Raw genomic sequence first — 20,467 nt, 5'->3', positions numbered from 1 at the left:
CAATTTATAGTTCCAGTGAGCACCTTGCCATGTTCCTGGATCTTCATGCTGTTTCTGAATCACTAAAGAAAAATCCAGTCCATTTCATGGTTGGGATTTTAACTTTTAGAAGCTCAGCCCTCCTGGTGAGAGGTGAGATTTAACAGACAAAGCACCACATCTGAGTCTAATGGATAGAGTGTTGACTGTTTATGGTTCCATACCTATTATATAGGTCAGCAGCAGTTGTCATAGTTTTTCTTTAGTCTTTGAATGAGACGAATAAAAGAAACTTTAGCTGTGGTTCTCATTATTCTGGAACCTTGCTGCATGCTAGGAGACTGTTCACTTGCGGTATTGATCATACTAATGCCACAGACATGGTTTCCCTGCTCCAGAGTGGGTGTGTGAGAGCAGCCTAGACCAGGGCTGGTTTAGGAGAGGTCCCTATTTGGGGATGATGAAGACCATCTAGTAATATTGATCCAGGGCACCTCTGCATGGGGCGTGGCCTGGGTAGACAGAGGTAGACCCTCAGCCCTGGTGGTCAGCGAGCACAGCCTGAGTGGCCATGTGGCTAGGTGTTCCCAGTGTGAAGAAGGAGTCAGCATCTTGTGAAGGACTGACCTGCCCAGTGGACTAAGGTATGCTGCCTAGTGGAACGGCTGCATAAGAATTATCTAGGAATAATATCTAGGGTTTTGTGAAACTAAGTTCGGTAGGACCCACAGGTTCTGCCTCTTGAAATAGTACTCTCGGCAATTCAGATCTGCAGCCACACCTGGGAACTGTGAGGCCAGGGGACCTCTTCCAAGAGTCTTGAATCTGGTGTCCTGGACAGTCAGTGTGAACCCAAGTCCAGTAAGGACCTGAAAAGAGCCATACCCTCTAGATACCTGTGTGTCCTAGAGAGGGCATCTGCAGGGAGGCGCAGTTTGTTCGGGCTGATTGCAGAAGGGCCCTGAGGGACACACAGTGCAGACAGACGTCCACAGGTGCTGCCTCTGTTCCACATGCTTGAGACGCAGCAGTAACACCCATTGGGCCCTAAAACCGGAAAGAAAGTTATAAAAAAAAAGAAATGCTCAGTAATCTCTAATCAAGCTCATCAGAAGGAAAAGTGAATATTTATACGGTTTCACCACATTTGGAATCAATGTTCAGTCCAGAGTCTCTCTTTTTTTTTTAAAGGGTAGATGACACAAGATAACATTTATTTATTTATTATTTATTTTTTTACAGAGACAGAGAGAGAGAGTCAGAGAGAGGGACAGACAGACAGGAACGAAGAGAGATGAGAAGCATCAATCATCAGTTTTTTGTTGCAACACCTTAGTTCATTGATTGCTTTACTCATATATGCCTTGACCGTGGGCCTTCAGCAGACTGAGTAACCCCTTGCTCGAGCCAGCAACCTTGGGTCCAAGCTGGTAAGCTGGTAAGCTGGTAAGCTGTGCTCAAACCAGATGAGCCCGCGCTCAAGCTGGCAACCTCGGGGTCTCGAACCTGAGTCTTCTGCATCCCAGTCCGATGCTCTATCCACTGCGCCACCACCTGGTTAGGCCAGAATCTCTCTCTTTAGAATACTTTTGGAAAAGTCGTGACTTTTACATAGAAATCATAGCCAAAATTATAGAGGAATTACTTGTAACCAAATAATTTCAAAAGCAAAATTGCCAAAGTGCTTTAAAAATTGAATTGCAGAAGTTGTATTTAATGCAGATTGTGGGTATACTGGCTGCAGCAGAGGTGTGGTGGAAATGGGGGAGGCAGGAAAGCAGCCCTGCATTGTAGCACTTGCTGGGTTGCCCATCAAGCCCCAGGTGATGCCCTGACTCAGAGCCACCCAGAGGTGCCGTGTGTGACACCACTGTGTAGTGTCAGATGTACTCTTCATCTTGCAGAAGCAGCAGATGCAAACAACCTCAGGAGCATGGATGATCACAAAATGTATTAATTAAGAAATGATGAGCTTTGACAATTTATTACCTTTGTGGCGTTTCTTTCCAAGGGTACATACTTTTTTGAAAATATGTTTTCGGCCTGACCTGTGGTGGCGCAGTGGATAAAGCATCGACCTAGAAATGCTGAGGTCGCCAGTTCAAAACCCTGGGCTTGCCTGGTCAAGGCACATATGGGAGTTGATGCTTCCAGCTCCTCCCCCCTTTCTCTCTCTCTGTTGTCTCTCCTCTCTCTCTCATCCTCTGTCTCTCCCTCTCCTCTCTAAAAAAAAAAAAAAAATGAATAAATTAAAAAAAAATTTTTAAAAAGAAAAGAAAATGTTTTCATTTTTTAGAGCAGTTTTAGGTTCTTTGCAAAACAGTAGAAAGTATAGAGAATTCCGATCTACCTCCCCCCCTCCATAGAGGCACAGACTCCCCCACTATCGGCCTCCCCAACCTGAGTGGTGCCTCTGTCACAGTGGGTGAACCCACAGTGACACCAGCAGTATTTCCCAGAATCCATGGTTTACATTGGGTTTCCTCTTGATAGTAAATACTCTACAGATTTGAGAGAAGTACCCATGATTACAGTATGGTACAGGGTATCCTTCTGCCCTTAAAAATGCTCTGTGCTCTGCCTCCCTTTAACTCCTGGCCACCACTGGTCTTTTTACTGCCTCTGTAATTTGGCCTTTTCCAGAGTGTGATAAAGTTGGAATTAGACAGGATGTAGCCTTTTCAGACTTTTTTTTATTGTGGTAAAATATACATAACAAACTATACCATTTTAACCATTTTTATGTGTACATTTAGTGCTTTGCCAACAATGCCACAGTCATTGATGAATGGGTACAGGCCTACTTCCGCTCACCACTGGTTGCAACCTCCAAAAGTAAAAATGTCTGGGCCCAGAAAGATCTTAAACTCCCTGGGATCTGTTTTTATCAAGTAATAGAGGCGTAAATGCTGGAAATTCCTGCAAATATGCATTCTAAGGGTGTGAGCAGGGAATATCTATTCTCACTTTTAAGAAAATACTGTTTCTTTTAAGAAGTGACATTGCGTTGGGTGAACATGTCCCAGACAAGGCCTCTGGACAGTTAGGAAAGATACTTGCCATGTGTCCATCCTAGGTCATTTGAGTCACATGGGGGCCCCCAGAGCCTGCCACGTGTACACTGGCATCTGATACTTGGCCAGAGCTGTGTCTCCCGTGGCCCTCTATGACTTCCTCTCTGGTTTTTGTCCCGTACTGTGCTTCAGAGAAGGAACTGTGTCCAGAGAGATTCGGTGTTGTCTCTGGTTGGGACGTCTCCTGTGGAACGGAATTTAACACTGAAGATGACCACTTTGGCCAAGAGCAGACATATTTGGCGGCTTAGTTTCAGATCTTTGGCGCCAGGGAGGCAGGTGGGAGAGCCTTCAGAGGAACCCTACAGAAAACACATGTGATTGTCCACAAACATGCCCAGCCATGTGTTGGTTGCCTATTTATGGTTACGTACCATAAACAGATTAGAAGAAAGAAAGCAGTGTGTGTGTGTACACTGCAGTTCTGATGGCACTTTGCATCCTGCTGCCTGGAGAGCCTGTTCCCGCCTCCCACGCTTTTTGTGGCTGGGGTGTGTGGCCAGTGGCTGACATCAGAGCTTCAATCACATTTTTGTTTGGCATGTTTATTTTTGTTAAGTGCTTTATTATTTTTTATGAGCTCAGAATTGCAGAAACCTAAGGAATTTGCCCCTTGACTCAGTTTCTTGCTGGAGCAAACAAAAGATTATTGACTTGACACCAAATTGGGGAGAAATCACAGAGTGACCCTCTCTCTGTGTCTGACCTTCTTGGAATGTCTGCTCATATGGGCTGCTGTGACCACTGGGGACGGCTGGTTTACCAGGTCCCAGACTGGATCTTTGTTGCTTAGTCTTGAATTCATTCACCTTCCAAGGCCAAAATTCTTATTTTAACCTTTGCAGATTTCAAAGAGACTCAGGTTGCATTATTATTATTATTATTATTATTATTATTATTATTTTAAGTGAGAGGAGGGGAATAGAGACAGACTCCTGCATGTACCCCTACTGGGATCCATCCGACAACCCTGTCTGGGGCCGATGCTTGAATCTACCAAGCTATCCTCAGTGCTAGGGCCTACACTTGAACAAATTGAGCCACTGGCTGTGGGACGGGAAGAGAGAGAGAAGGGGGAGAGGAAGGAGAAGAGAATCAGATGGTTGCTTCTCCTGTGTTCCCTGACTGGTGATCGAACCCTGGACATCTGCACACCAGGCCAACACTCTATCCACTGAGCCAACCAGCCAGGGCCACATAATATTTTGAAGAAGAATCATGTTGCATGATAAGAGGAGTTCAGCTCCAGTGTGCCCTGTTCTTGGCCAGCGCTCTTGTGCCCTTTCCTGCCTGTACACACTTCCTCTGTCCACTAAGGTGGCCCCTGGGCTGTCCCACCTCTGGCTAGAGGAACACACTGGTCCAGTGACATCCCTTTACTTTTTGTCAAGTCTAAATCAACATTAAATGATGCTTACATTGCATCGGCCGCCTTCATTTTTCCCAACTGACAACAAAGCTCATCTAGTTTTATTACTTCTGAGAGGAACTTATGGGGTCCTGAGATCATAGAACGGTAGTGACCTTAGGTCATGTAGCTCAACTGCCCTCCCCCCACCCCCACCATACACACACAGGGACAGGATGCAGGAGCCCACAGCCTCTGCTGGTCACAAAGTTTAGCTCACATTCCTCCAGGCAGCCCATTTCCATTTTTGGAGGGACAAAGTTTGTAAATTGAAAATAACTTAGGTTTAACTGAAATTCCAAATGAGAGGGCAGTGGCCCAGCTCCCTTACATTTTTAAAGTTTTGCCTGACAACCACAAGAGATAGCACACATGCAGACAAGAGGGTAGTTCAGGTGGGAACTATGAAGGAAGTAGGCGTGTCTGCAGACGGGTTTGTCTCGTAGAGGGGGAAGAGTCAGTGAACCTAACTCTGGGGCAGGGAGAACCTCTGGAAAGTGGGGAGACATAATTTACCTGGGGTGCTTTATGAAAGAACAGTCTCAACGTAAAATATTTTATCCTATTACAGTTTGTCTCCAGTTTGTCTCACCCAATATATCCCAACTTTTGGTATAGAAAATATGCCGCCCAATATAAGCTGGGCACAGATGAGACATTTGCTAGCACAGGAAGATAGCTGGTGGGTTGGAGGGGTCACCAAGGAAAGGCCCTTTTCCTGTCATTGTTTAGCTCAGGGAGCAGACATAATGGATCCAAGGTCACATTCTCAATGACTGTTCCAAAGGGCTCTTTCCATCATGTTCTACTTGGTGAGGGTGTGGAGTGATATCAGAATTCTCGTTATATTTAGGCACTTGCATTAAATTGGCATTTTCATCATTGATTTTGTTGATTGATGCCTTTCAGATCTCTGGTAGGCATATGGGAGGAGGAGGGGCTCAGATGTATCAGCTAATGGCAGACTGTTGCTGGTGTTCTTTTATTATGTTACCCCATTTAGTCCTCACAGCAACCATGCAAGGGGAGAATGATTCTCCTTTGACAAACATGGAAACTGAGGCTCAAAAGGCTAATCATCTTCCTGTGGCCCCTTGGTTCATCATTCTGAGTCCTGAACCCTAAAGCCCCCTTCCCCTTCTATTCAACATCCCTACCATCGAGTCCATCATGGGGCCTCCCAGGCCATCACGGATCTCTGTCTGACCAGGGAGGAGCTTGCCTGGCAGCCTCAGCTGGAAAGGTAGGGTCTGGCCCGACTGTGAAGGTCAGCACATTCTCTGTAGAGCATCAAAACATCAGGCTTATGTCCAGCCAGAAGTAAGAATTTGTCCTCAATTTTTGTTCCCTCAAGGCCATGGGGGGATGTTTGCATGGGTGTTCAGGTTTGGATTTCAGATTTCTTAAATTTTCATTTCAGGACATAACTTGGCAAGATGAGCATTCTGCCCCTTTCTCCTGGGAAACAAGGGTAAGTTGGATTAAATTTAGAATTGTTTGTCCTTTAAAAAAGATTTGCGTTATATGTTTTTCTTATGATGGACTTTGAAGGCAGTGGCCCCACTGTTGGTGGAAAAGGAGGAAGGTGGGGAGGGGCTGGTGATGAGTTAGCACACTGCTGTGTGATGTCTGGGCCCCCATCCTGGGGCCCAGGCTCAGCCTGTCGGCCATTCTCTGCTTCTGCTCCCGCCCAGCAGCACTTGGTGCCTTGGTGGGGATGCTTCATAAGGCAAAGCTGGGAGTGGAGCTTTTAAAAAATTATTTTTAGGTTGGGGAGGAGAAGGTAACAGCTGCTTTTCTTAAAATGAAATCAGAAGGCAACAGGGACAGGAAGTTGATTCAGGAGAGACAGTGGCAAAGACAAGATTGTATATCCAATGCAAATGCCTGGAAGAGTCAGCTCTAAGGTGCAAGAGTCCGGAGGGTGAGGGAGAAAGGAAGATGCACTTTTTACCATCTGGAATGGAAATCGCCAGTGATGCACATGTGCATGGATTAGCTGATACAACCCAAGGTGATCGCCAATGCTTACTCTGGTCTCCCAGGCGATCACAATTTATTATTGTTGTTGGCAGGGTTGCCTATGAGTATCCAGCTTGATTGCTCTTTATTCATTCCCACATCCTCCCAGGTTGCCCTAGTAGAAGTGCATTCATAAGCAGCAAAATGACCAGAAGGCAGTGTCTCTCACCAAGGAAAAGGAGGAAAAAGCCCAGGACTCTCTGAATTCTAGAACACTCAGTGCTGTGTGATGGAGGGTTCTTTGCATAACAGAGGCCATGAGGGGGACTTCGAGCCTGGAATAGGGCTTAGGCTTGCAGTCAGCTCGGGGCTCCTGGGCATGAGTTAAAGGGGAGGATTGTTGGTTTTTCTCTTGTTTCCAGTTTCTCATCTCAGTAGAAATGGGCATCCAGGGCACTTTAGAGCAGGGTGGGGGTGGGTCTGAGTGGGGCGAAGCAACGAGAATCTGCAAGAGGCCCTCACATGGGAGCTTGTGTCTTAAAATGAAATATTGGGTGAGGGTTTAGCTAGGTAAGGACAGCTGGCATTGTTGCACAGAGTTAGCATTTACATAATAATAATATAAATATTATAAATCATAAGAAGTGATTGCTGACTGCCTGCAGCAAAATGAGTGGCCTTGGGATAGAGAGGTGTGTGAAAGTTGAGGCAATCCTCACGTCTGGTTCAGAGGTGGTTTGAGAGGACACGGTGCTTTGAGAGTATGCAGACGAATGTGTTCCCCCTGTGAGCACAGGTGCCTCTGCCTTCACTGGATTGCTCTGCTGGGACCCACACAGCTTAAAAACAAAGGTGCAAACATATACATCCTGCGTGGGGTTTTTTTTATTTTGTTTTTTTTTTTTAAGTGAGAAGAGGGGAGATAGAGAGACAGACTCCTGCATGTGCTCCCTGGGATCCACCCAGACACCCTGTCTGGGGCCCATGCTTGAGTCAGCAGAGCTATTTTTAGTGCCTGAGGCTAATGTGCTCCAGTGGAACCATCATCATCACTGGGGGGCCATGAACCAATCAAGCTACTGACTGCAAGAGGGTAAGAGGGAGAGAAGAAAGGATTGAGGAAGAGGGAGAGAAGCAGATGGTCACTTTCTTGTGTGCTCTGACCATAGAATTGAACCCAGGATGTCCATATAGTAGGCCAAACCTCCACTGAGCCAGCTGGCCAGGACCATGCTATTTTTTTATTTCGACTGTAGCTTAGAAACCTAGCTCCATGTAGAGGGCAGAATGAGGGACAGTGGGTATCTGGAAGCTGGAGTCCCCCTAGGGATCTGGATGCTAGTTGAAGGAGTGGCTGATGGGGAGGGGAAGAAGTGAAGAAGGATGTCAGGGAGCAGCCTGGAATGACTACAACTCCTAAATCCAGCAGAAAATCCTTGTCTGGTGCCATGTAAAGGAAACAGTAGGCTATCACATTGGCGTTCAGCCATGGTCTTTGATTTCCTTTTGTATGGACCCTCTGAATGGGTAACTGAGAGGACAGGCCCTGTAGGTGAGATCTAGGGGTAACAGGCAAACAGGTGCTCGGCTGCGGGAGTGGCAGCCTTGGTTCAGTGACCCAGGAAGCAGCACAGGTCCTGGGCTGGGTGGGCCCTCTGTCTGATTCCACAGCAATGGAGACACAGAGAAGTCAGAACCGTACTGAACATGTATGTCCTAAGGCCTAAGTCCATTGTGTGCCCCATGAGAATGTCTGCTCTCTCAAGAATTTACCTGGTTAAATGTCCCAGAATCAGCTACTGGTAAAACTGCCTACTTCCATCTGTTTTTAACTCGTGTAGATGACGTTCCAGGGACAGAGATGGGATGGTGCCTAGGGCAGCTGCTGACATGGGGCTTAGCTCCTCGGGCCAGTGTGGGGGACAAGTGCCTAGGAAAGTGCCTAGGAAAGGTCTTGAGAACAGGATGGTAACACAGGCCAGTGTGGATCATGGCTGGCGGTCATTGTCCACAGATACCAGCTGGGTCCCATGGGGACCTGGTGAATTGAGAAGGTTTGATAAAATCAAGTAAGTATGTCACCTATTTTCACTTGTGTCCTTGTGTAGCAAAAAGCACAGTCTTTGTGGGTTGGACTTCTCTGGTCTACTTCCTGTTCCCTTTCAAGGAAAAGCAGCTTATTTCACCGATGTTGGGCTCACTAAGTGTCCTCATGTTTTGGTTCAAACCCTCAAGGTCAGACTTGTGTTGTTTAGTGAGCGAGCCTTGTGGAGAGCCTTCAAGAGCAAGGGGGAGCTTACCTCCTCCTCTGCCCTCATGAGTCATCGGCAAGTTCTAGAAAGCCCCCCATGCATGCCTCTCAGTCTTAGGGTTGGAGCATCCTGGACTTTGTCACTCTCTGCCTTAGGATTTACAGATTGATCAGAACCCCTTTGGAGAGCTCATTGAACAGCTGCAAACAGGAGGTGGCTTTAGCCAGTACAGGTGACCAGATCTCCAGGTGCAGACTGGAGACTCAGAGCCTGTGGCTTGTTCTCCCAGTAGATGCCATCTTCACCCCATCAATAACCTGTTGTCATAACAGCCTGCCCCGCAGCTTCTGGCCGAGAAGAGCCATGTTGGGTTTTTTGTGTGTGTTTTTTTTAATTTTTTAAATTCATTTTAGAGAGGAGAGAGAGAGAGAGAGAAAGGGGGGAGGAGCAGGAAGCATCAACTCCCATATATGCCTTGACCAGACAAGTACAGGGTTTTGAACCAGCGACCTCAAGTGTTCCCATGTCAACACTTTATCCACTGCGCCACCAGAGATCAGGCGAGCCATGTTTTTTGCTTGTGATTCTGATTCTGTAGGTCAGCCATCTGGGCAGGGCTCTGCGGGCTCAGTGGGTGTTATGCTAGCCTTTCCTGGGTAGCTCATATGTCATCTGACAGCCTGAGGGGAGCTGGCTGCTCCGAGATAACCTCACTTCTCTGTCCAATTGGCGCTGGCCGTCAGCTGTGCCACACGTGTGGTATAAGAGCTCCCTGGGCCAGAAGTGGGAGCCTGCAGGCCTCTCAACACTCAGGAGTGAAAACCACACAGTGTCACTTCCACTTTGTTCTGCTGGTCAAATTAAGGGATAGTCCACCCTGTATTCAGGTGTGGGGAAACAGATCACAGCCCTTGATGGAGAGTTGCAGAGAATTTTTGGCCGTTTTTAATCTAAGATCCTGTACCCTGGCAGCCGTGACACCAGCTTATTTCATTCCGTTGTTGACCCATAATCCACCAATTTCTTTTTTAAATTTCATTTTTCAGTTGTGGTAAGATACATACAACATAAAATTGATCAACTTGGCCATTTTTAAGTGTTCAGCTCAGTGGTGTTAAGTGTATGCGCAATGTTATGCACCAGTCACCGCCATCCAGCCACAGAATTTTCTTCACCTTCCCAAACTGAAACTCTGTCTCCATTAAAAGCAACTCCCCATTCGCTTCCCCCAGCCCCTGGCAACCACCATTCTACTTTCTGGCTCTATGACATCATCCCATTGATTTAAAAAATTCAGTGAACATTTATTGAACATCCACTCTATGTCAGACATTGTGCATAAGACTCAAAGTGAGTAAACACTTCTATGCTCAAAAAACATCCCAGTGAGAAGTGAGCTTCATTAGGTGACAAAACTCATACAGGAGAAAAGTTTTAGCCTCACAATCATCCCTTCAGCTATTTCCCCCCATTCACTTAACACATAGTCATGGACATGTTGGGAGGTGTAATCTCACACCTTCTTTCAACTCTTGCTTTCAGCAGATTGAATGAGTGTCAGGTGCCTCAGAAGCCCTGGTGGTCAGATAACTGAGGCCAGGGCTGACCCAAAGTCACGGCTGTTGGGGCAAAGCTGAGAACCCCAGGGGTTTGGGGTTTCTTGTCTAATGGCTGTACCTCTCTGTGTGGACTTCTTCTTTAGGCCAGCACATGGTAGTTCCACCCACATAGACTGAGCCAGTGCTATGCTGGAGACCGGGTCACTGCCCAGTGCTGGGGACCGAGGGGCTGCTGCCCAGTGCTGGGGACTAGGAACACAGCCCAGTGAAGCACAGCTCTCATCAGAATTTCCCTTGATGGCTGGGCAGGCAAAGAGGGGTCTCAGTGCAGCACACACTTCCTGCAGCCCATCCTCCCAGCCCGGGCCCCTCCATCCTCCCAGGCTGACCCAGCCGGTGCCCCTGTTGCTGAGATATTTGTGACCTCATCACAAAGGGAGGCTCAGAGGAAGCGCTGCCTGTCCCAGCTGGGGCGGGGTGGTCATGGCCGGCATCTTTCCCACTCATCCGTCAGCTTGGTAGGTGTGCTGGGAAGGGCGCCTGTGGGACCCCACAGTGGACTCCTCTCTCATGCTACTACTGATATTTCAAGAGGAAAAAACCCAGCAATTGGAATGCTCCAGAGAGGGGGGAGGCAGGAGCTGAGAGGATTCTTAGCATTCCCTGTCACTCTGGGCTAGGAGTGTGGAGGAGACGCCTGCAGAGGCTGGTCAAGCCCAGCCACTGGCGATAGCGGGGCTCTGGAGACCCCACCCCAACCGCATCTGTCTTTCCTCCCCCATATTGTCTGGAGTTTTCCCTTCTATATTCCCCAGTCCTTCATCTGATGGTCAGCTGCCTATTTGAGGACCGTAAGGAGGCTACATGAGAATCAGTTCCTTGATTCCTTTGATATCAGAAGATTTCTGAGGGCCAGCGTAGACCATCCCCAGAGCAGAGAGGCTTCCTAGCCCCGTTCTCAGGAAGACAAGTGAGTTCAGGAGCGTCAGGGACCTGCACAAATGTTGAATTCTTTTGCCCTAAGACCGGTGGCACTGTCCTGCTCTGGGTCGGGATTCGAGGAAGGCAGGAACCTCAGGCCGAATGGACAAAGAGAGACTGGCACTCAGGCTGTCTGTGGCTCCCAGGTCTCCTGCCCACAGGGGGACAGGGCCTTCCATCGGTATGTCCCGTACATAGGGGATCCCTTGGTTTCAAGCTCTGCCTAGCTGTCATCCTCACAGCCAGCTGCAAGTTTCTAAGAAGCACTGTAATGTGAGGCCGCACTGTCCCCCATCACAGCTTAGCTCCTGCACTGCTTGGGGACCCTCCTGAACAAGAACCCCCACTTCTGCTCAGCAGTCAGGTATCCCCACCCATCGTCGACAGCCCTGGCCCTGAGCTGCCATGCCCCGGACTCTGTTCTCTCCTGCCTCAGTGGCCATGCCCTTTCTTACCTATTCAACTCCATCCTGCCTTCCATAGCCAGCCCAAATCCAGTGCTGGTAACTCTGCAGTCATGGCTGCGGCTGAGCAGCTCACTCATGCCTGTCAGTGCTGAGCACCTTTGGGTGCTTCCTCATGTAAGCCTCACGACAACACATTTTGCAGACCAGAAGATCGAGACATAAAGTGAAGGGTATGGAGGAGATGTCGAGGCCAGGCCCACGCGCTGAGGGGCAGCATCAGGCACTTCCCTCCTCTATGTCGCCTTCAGGAAGGGCTGGGATAGATGGAAACACAAAGTTTAGATGACAAGCCCTTGGAAGGCAGAGGCTGTTACTTGTCCCTTAACCTCATAATCACAGGATCAGGGCTACTGCACACCTGCCACCTATTGGGTCTCTGTTGGGTTTTCTTGGGGCTCTTGTTGCCATGGGGCCGGATGGGTGGGCACTGGGGACCGGGCAGAGTTCATCCACGGTCTGCCCAGCTCTTCAGACCTCTGGGTTCCCAGGTGAAAACACAGGAGTGTGTTCTTCAGCCCCTGGTCTGTGACGGGTGTCTTGTCATTAAGGCAGGTATCCACTAGAACAGCCACTCTCCACTGCCCGGAGGTCTGACACCCCTAGACTCCAGTGGCTGGGTCACGCTTCCCTGTCAAGTTGTCATTTTTACTGATTTTGGGACTCTAAAGGTATTTAGTATTTCCCCCTATTTTTCATCCTCTTCCTTCTTTGGAGAGGCCATGGAGAGAGTAGATGTTAAATGGTTTGTGAATTTATTAGGATTTGCTCTAGAAAACTGTTGTTTCTTCCATCACTGTTTCAAACCTGCAGCCTTTGTTCAACAATTTAGATCTGCTGGAGGCTGCCAAGCCAAACAGTTAGTTTTGGCTGCCTGTTTGCACTCCCCCTTCCCTGAAATATACATTCCTCTCCAGTGAGTGGGACATAAAAATAGATACTGGGCTCAGCTGTGGTCTTTCTGTTTTTAGAACGGACTTGGCCAGCTGAGACCGAGTTCTCCACATGGGGTGACTGACGCCCAGTCCTGGTGTTGTTGGACTGACTCCTCCCAGCACACCCTCTTTGTACTTTTTAGCTGGCACTTGGGATGTTGATGGTGGGCTGTCAGTGTTGCTAGAGGGGAGAGGGCTTCCTATTTACTCCTTTTCTCGCCTGGCTCAGAGATCTCCGGCTAGCTGAATCCCCCGCCAACTTCCTGCCTGTCCCCAGCATGGAGGCAGCAGTCCTTTGACCCATCAGTCCTTATATGCAGTGTTGTGCTGAGGCGCCGGCTCCACGTGGCTTTGTGCTGTGGGCAGGGCTGGCCTCACCTCCTTTGCCAACACCTCTTTCTCTACACCTAGAAACTGACCTCCCCCCTCCCCCGCCAGAAATAAGAAAATTGTACCTAGAACTTTATTGTCTTTCCTGTATTTATCATGGGGTCACAAAGTTGTCCCCCCACTAGCCGGTCACTTCCTTGAGGCAGGGCTGTCTCTCTCTTGTTCACTGATCTATCTCTGTATCAGAACGGCCCCAAACCTGTGGTACATACGGCGTGACCATCAAAGGCATATAAAAGGTGAGGAGGTCATAGTCTTGACAGTCCAGACCTGCAGAACAGTACAGTAGTTTGACCATAATACCCATGGGAAGCTCAACAGCTCAGAGTCTGTGGCCTGTCACTGGGCACCCAGGGAGGGAGATACCAAAGTACTATTCAACCCAGCTTTGCTATTTAGGCACTGACATTGCCTGCTGTGAGCAACAGTCACCACATGCCATGGCCTGGTGACCAGAGGAAGGTATACGAGGAGCCGTCGTACCTTGGGGTCATGGAGGTGCAGCTTAGCTGACCTCAGACCATGAAGAACCAGGAAAGCAAAGTAGTTTGTATTTACTGAGCACTTACTATGTGCCAGGCACTGTTCTAAAACCCTGAGGGCATCTGCTCATTTGATCTTCATAATAGTCCAATGAGGTAAGAATAATTATTACTCCCTTTTAACTAAAGAATTATGAAAACCAAGTTCAGGGTTGGGTAGCTGGTGGCGGGTTTGCCCTTTACTGAGGAGGAGCAAGTTTGAGGGGACGAAGGGGACAGTGAGTGAGCGGTACCTGGAAGCACCTTGGTTGGGTGCCTGGTGGGCTGGGGCCTGGGGAGTAGCTGGGGACGTCTCTAGGGAGAAGGCTCAGCTAGCAGAGGCCACCCAGGATAAGACGAAAGCCCTGGTGGGATTGAATCACTGAAGTGAGAATCAATCACACCTCCTTTGAAATGGCAAAGGCTGTTGAGGTAAAAGGTGCCACTTCTGTGTGGCCCGCAGGTGTGACTGCACAGGTTGGAGATGAGTTCGGAAGTACTTTTTGCTTTGCCCTGTTGTTGTGCACAGGGACCTTTACAGAATGTGATCCCAGGGTGCAGTCCCTAGATGGATAGGCTGCTCCCGCAGCCCCGTTCTGGTCCACTTGTGCTGGATGGACCTAGGAAGATGAGATCTAGACAGGAAGAAAGACCCTTGGCTCCTCTCTCTTCCTCCCGGCCCCCTCCCAATGGGCATGTGCTTTAAATATGTATAGATAACAAACCCTTTTCATGGGGGCAGAGCAATGGGGAGGAGACCCAGCACCAGCACAGTAGATCCAGGAGAACTGTTTTTTAAAGGAGGTGGTAGTCATATTTTACTTGTAAAATAAAGAACAACATATGCCGAGGGTGGGGGGTGGGGTGGCGACTTAGGGTTCGATATCCTGCGATGTTTTTTTCTGTGAGTTCTTGTTTTCCTCATTTTCTCTCCAAAGCCCCCCAACCAGGCAGCCCCTTCTGTCAGCACAGCACTGTCTTCTAACCAGGTGACACCCTCCTTGGAGGAGTGTGATGCGGTCTCCAGTTGCCCGAGGAGCCCTGGGAATAGCCTCTGTCCTTCTGTTGGAGAATGTCACATCCAGCTACGTGCTGCTTGAGTACCCTTTCAATGATGCCCCAAGCAGTTGCGGAACCGCTGTGACCGCCTTCTGTCCCAGCGCCCCTTGCTCGGCTTATTGCTGTCCACATGGACAAATGTTCAGCTCAGCTTCCCAGAGCCCTCTAAGCAGAGATCCCAGCCAGAGGGATTGCTGATCCTTAAAGCCTGGGGCTTGATGGAGTGCTCACTTCTAAGTGCCTTCCTTACACTGCACTTGCCAGATTGAAGTTCTTTTTGTCCTCTTGAGTCTTGGGCCCCACTTCTGAGGTTTTTTTCTTTCTTTTTTTAAGCAATTTGCTTATTTAAGGAAACCATCATCTCTGTGCCCACAGTATCTATTCTGTTGTGGAATTTGGAAATATGCCAAGTGCAAATGGTTTACTCAGAAACAGACCTTTAAAAATCAGATTAGATCCTTGACATAGATACATAGGAGCCTGCTACACAGGAGGCTTTCTGCCGTTTACTGGGATGGACGTGATTCCCGGCGGCCCTTGGCTTTCTATCCCAGCTGTGGTGCCCTGCCATAGTGCCCAGCATGGCTTCAGGCCTTGAACTCACTTGATCCAGGTTGAAATCTCAGCTGCTTGACTCTTGATGGGCTTGCTCCAAACCTCCATTTTCTCATTTGTAGAAGGAACATTCCAAAAACAAAACCCAACAACAGAAAGTGCCAGCTGCGTTGGAGACTCTCGGTAATCTACATTTGTCCTGAACCCCAGCTCCTGGCTGGGCCCGAGCTTCAATGTCCCTTTCTTGAGTTTTATTTCTTACAACATTGAGTTTGAAAGTGGCCTGTGCTCATGATTCAAACATGAGTTCTTTGTGGTCTCAGCATCTCATCTTCTGGGCCTTGAGGGAAGACCTTTGGTGATCAGAATCTGGGCTTTTGGAAGCTTCAAACTGAGCACATATGTCTTTCTAGGTTCAGGGTCTGCAGTTTCTACAGGAAAAGCAATGTTTTCATCCTGCTCTTAAACACGTCCATGCCTACTGGGGAGAGGCCTGGGAGAGGGCTGTTTGTAAAAAGTAAAAGGCCTGAGTCAACTATTTATTAAGTGAAGGACTAGTCATTAAAATGGTAAGAACTATGTTTCATATATAAGTTAACAGACAGTTTTACATTGTTATACTGAGAAATAACAGGGGAGCAGGGACTGATGTTACTTCTGCTGTGTAGCTGGTGGCATTAGAAATGGGGCCAGCTCCTGGCAAACAAATATGGTGGTTGGTGTGCATCTAGAATCATTAAAAGAACCCTTTTGTATTTTGATGTTTTACTTCTGGAAATCTATCTGAAGGGATTAACTCCAAGTGGAGCAGAACTCTGTGCTTGGAGACATTCGTGGTGACCTTAATTATAACAACAGAGATAAGAAGAGGCAAACTGTCTGCTAATATGAAAGTGGTTTAGCCTGACCTGTGCTGGCGCAGTGGGCTAAAGCGTCAACCTGGAATGCTGAGGTCACTGGTTCAAAATCCTGGGCTTGCCTGGTCAAGGCACATACAGGAAGCAACTACTATGAGTTGATGCTTTAAGCTTCTCTCTCTTTCTTTCTCTTTCTTCCTCTCCTCTCTCTAAAAATCAGTAAAAAAAAACAAAACAAAAAAAATGTGTTTAGTAGATGGTGGAACAGTTACTCAATGAAACATCTTGCACCCAGTAAAATATATGGTTATAATGACCATGGACAATGCTTATGTTAAGTGAGAAAACAGTACCCAAAATTATGTGCACCACAGAACAGCCACCTCATAAAATACGTATATGAAAAATACTACACAAAATACATAAAGGAGTACTGATTATGGGGAATGTGAAGGAGTATCAATGTTTTTTTTTTCCTAATTCCAAAACTTTCTATATTGTAGTTTAATTGCTTTTATTTTTAAAAATACAGAAGAGGGGAGCTGAGTGATGAGGAAGGAAGAGAGGACTTGTCAAGATTGGTTTCAGAGTGACTGAGATGGCAGGTTGCTCGTCCTGCAGCGTGTGGAAGATGACATCCTCTGTGTGTTCCCATCTGAAGAGTTAGGTTTCCATCTAATGATTTGTTGGTCGGAACAGTTCAGCACTATCATTTTTAGAGATCACTGTGTTGGCAGCATTAATTGCAGAAAGCATTTCTGGGGCTCTCAGATGCGGGTGTGGGCTGTGCTAGGTGCCAGGCCCTGCCTGCCTTCAGGGGGTCTGTGATCTTGGGTGCATAGTGGTGTTCTGGTTGATGGGAACAGGAACAGGGTGAGACCAGTGGAGGAGTGACAACTGGGAACGTCTCAGGGCAGGAAAGTGGGACCATCTCTGGAGTGAAGTGCTATCTTGGTCAGCTTCGGCTGCTGTGACAAATACCATAGACTGGGTGGCTTAAACAGCAGACATTTATTTCTAGCAGTTCCAGAGGCTGGAAGACTGAGAGTGGGGTGCCAGTGTGGTGTGCTGCAAACCAGCGCAGCTAGTAATTCCAGGTCCTGAGTGGGAACGGTATGGAATTAAGAAAATAGGCTTACAGATAAAGGATGAGGTCAGGAGGGCTTTGCAATTGCTGATGGCAAGAAGAGAGCACCCTCCACGCCCGTTTCTTGCTTTATTTATAGGGCAAAGTGAGGCCGTTATCAAATCAGAGATCTCTGATCACATTTCCAAGGCAACCCAGTAATTTTACCAAGTGCAGAAAATTTCCACCATACATAACATCTTAACTTCACACAAAACAAAGTATAGAAGAAACTTGCCTCCAGTCTTTCCGGGGAACATGAGGGGTAGTGTAAACAATCCAGCACCACAGCTTAACAGCCTTTTGCAACCTAATCAGGCCAGTGAGGTAGGGGGAATGGGCAGACTGTCAGCTTCTAGCCACTTCCCCACACCTCTATCCTCCAAAAATCTAAACTGCAAAAACCCTGTTGGCTTTTTGGTCCCCAAGATATCCCCTTTTCTGTTTTTTAACTTCAATTCGTGTGTTGTGATTCATACTCATCTGATTTCCCAGGTTCTGATTTGGAGGCAGACTGGAAAAATAGAAAATAAACACAAAATTTAAATAGCTAGTGCTAACAGATACCAAAACAAGTGTCTTACTACAACAAAGGGATTAAACCCTTTTAGATTATCAAGCAAATTCTTAGCTAATACAGCAGGATCTAAAATAAAATTTTTGCAGTTTTGAATGTCCTTAACATGTTAATGTAATTTCACCAAGTCCATGTTGACACCATCACCGCTCCACATTATCTATAAATGCAACACAACCCACTTCAGTCTGAGAACTTTCCCAAGGAGCAGGAGTCACACACATTGAGGAAAAGTCTGCATGGCACTGGAACTGTTGTCACATTTCCACACTCTCCAGCTAGTGTCCAGGTCCCAGTAACCACTACTTCTAGCACATTAAGGTTTTCTCTCAAGCTCAATGTCAATACTGGATTTCTGGCAATGATTCAGGTAGACTGGAAGGGTCATCTGCAGCATGTATGGAGATGGAGCTTCTGTTTTCTTTAACTTGGAGAGATGAAACCAGGAGGCCTTTCCCTGGAGCTTTGCAGCTGTGGGGTGGTGAGGAGAACCTTGGGATACACCATGCTGGGTGGTAGAGGTAAATTCATAAGACAAGTAGGCAAAAAGGAGAGAGAAAGAGAGGCTCTAAATTTGGGGAGTAGGTCCCAGCCTAAAACAGGCATGGGGCATTGAGGCAGGAGGATAAAAAAGTGTGTAAAGGAGACACTATGTATTAAATAAGGCAGTGGATACATGGCAGATGGGGAGGAAAATAAGACCATCAACACCCACAACAGAGATCTTTGAGGGATGGGCAGAACCTGAATATTCAGGCAAGGCAGAGTAAGTGGCCCTTGTTGTCTATAAGAAATGAAATCGGTTTACGTGCTACTTGGATGGTTACCCTAGGCTCATCCACGGTGACGTGAGATGGGGCCGATGGTCCTGGGCACCTTCAGACTTCAGTGGTAAGTCCCAGCAGGCTGGGCAAGGTTAGGTCAGAGGTGGCTGAGGTAGGGCTGAAAGAGACTGAACCCTCCCTTGGAGGAGTGAGGGGGCAGCTTACCTTCCAGTGTACCTTTTTCCCACAGTAAGGGCATGGCCCTGGCGGGGGCCGAGAAGCCAGGCAGGCTTTAGCCCAATGACTTTCCTTTCCACTCTTGAAGCAGGGCCTTGATGGAATTCTGTGAGGCCCCTTCGGGGCATTGGAGCCTTTAATTTTTTTTAATTTTTTTTATTTTTTAGAGAGGAGAGAGAGAGAGAGAGAAGAGGGAGACAGAGAGAGAGAAGGGGGGAGGAGCTGGAAGCATCAACTCCCATATGTGCCTTGACCAGGCAAGCCCAGGGTTTCGAATCGGCAACCTCAGCATTTCCAGGTCAACGCTTTATCCACTGCGCCACCACAGGTCAGGCACATTGGAGCCTTTAAGGGCGTATGCCAAGAGCTGGTATTTTGCCTGATCTCTTTGGGCTCTGCCTGCCTTTTCCTGTTTCGGTCATTATAGATCTTAAAAGCCATGCTCAGGAGATCTCATTGAGGGGTTTGAGGATCCTCCTCTGCCTATATAAACTTTTCCATATATCTGGAGCTGATTGGAAAAAGACAGGACAGTGTTATCAGCTGGATCAAATGAAGGAGGGTAGGAGTTTGCAGGAGAAAGAGGTTTGGAGTGTGCTAAGAGGATTTGATAGATGGAACAGGTTTGACAGAGAAAGGGATGAGGGCATAGAGTCTCTTATCATGGCTCATGGTGTCTCACTAAATGTTAAGGAACCCACCGAGGAGCCACAGGAGACCTAGGAAAAACACATACATATCCTCCACCCCATAGGAGAACAGGGTCTGGCCCTTGCCAGATTCCTGTGAGCGGGTCCCTCTGTCACACTTCAGGGAAGGCTTTCCTTGTAGGATTCCAGAGTCTCTTGGCTGCTGAATGGCCCTGTACATCAGTATTCAATTTTTTTTTTTTTTTTTACAGGGACAGAGAGTCAGATAGAGGGATAGATAGGGACAGACAGACAGGAACGGAGAAAGATGAGAAGCATCAATCATCAGTTTTTCGTTGTGACACCTTAGTTGTTCATTGATTGCTTTCTCATATGTGCCTTGACCGTGGGCCTTCAGCAGACTGAGTAACCCCCTGCTCGAGTCAGCGACCCTGGGTTCAAGCTGGTGAGCTTCTTGCTCAAGCCAGATGAGCCTGCACTCAAGCTAGCAACCCCGGGGCCTCGAACCTGGGTCCTTCCACATCCCAGTCTGACGCTCCATCCACTGCGCCACCGCCTGGTCAGGCTCAAAAATTTTTTTAAAGTAAAAAGCATGATAAGATTTGCAGTTCCAAGATATGACTCCCCCTTTATTATTTTTTATAATTGACATTTATGCATTTGCTGGATGTGCTTTCTAATGCCTTGACCCTGAGGATTGTAAGGAAATACTTGTCCTCAGGTTAATTCTAAAAGTCTGACAAAATACAGTAAATGCTTTTCCAAGTAACATTCCCATATTTTTCAAAACTTTTCAACCCCATTAACTAACAGACAATTTAGAGAGCACATTAAGGCTGAAAAAATCCAGTATGGCCTTTTTTATCTTCTCATTGTAAAAAAAAACTTACACTTTTGTTAGGCAAATCCACCCTGCCCCAAGCCTGACAGCTTGCAGTAGCTGCTTTTTGAATAACCAGTGTTGCTTAGCAATAACAGATGCATTAGGTCAACCAAATTAGCAAGTCTTTAGGATCCACATTCCATTCTATTTAAATTTAAATAAATGCGCCTTACAAGTTCCAATTAAAATAAAATGTAGGGATGAAATCATTTTATTTTTTCAATATTAGAGCTG

General features: G+C 47.4%; 1 protein-coding gene across 3 annotated transcripts in view; it reads left to right on the top strand.

The window, feature by feature from the left end:
* Nucleotides 1–20,467, top strand: part of C1H1orf198 (chromosome 1 C1orf198 homolog) — a 36,956-nt gene that overhangs the window by 6,955 nt on the left and 9,534 nt on the right. For all 3 annotated transcript variants that reach the window (XM_066382905.1, XM_066382896.1, XM_066382886.1), the window contains exon 2: nucleotides 5,882–5,932. In XM_066382905.1, coding sequence (XP_066239002.1) covers nucleotides 5,882–5,932 — 51 coding nt within the window. The remainder of the gene's footprint in view (nucleotides 1–5,881; nucleotides 5,933–20,467) is intronic.

The sequence above is a fragment of the Saccopteryx leptura genome, chromosome 1 (genome assembly GCF_036850995.1).
Source record: "Saccopteryx leptura isolate mSacLep1 chromosome 1, mSacLep1_pri_phased_curated, whole genome shotgun sequence".
Taxonomy (NCBI): Eukaryota; Metazoa; Chordata; class Mammalia; order Chiroptera; family Emballonuridae; genus Saccopteryx; species Saccopteryx leptura.
This window is presented reverse-complemented; position numbering and strand designations above follow the sequence as displayed.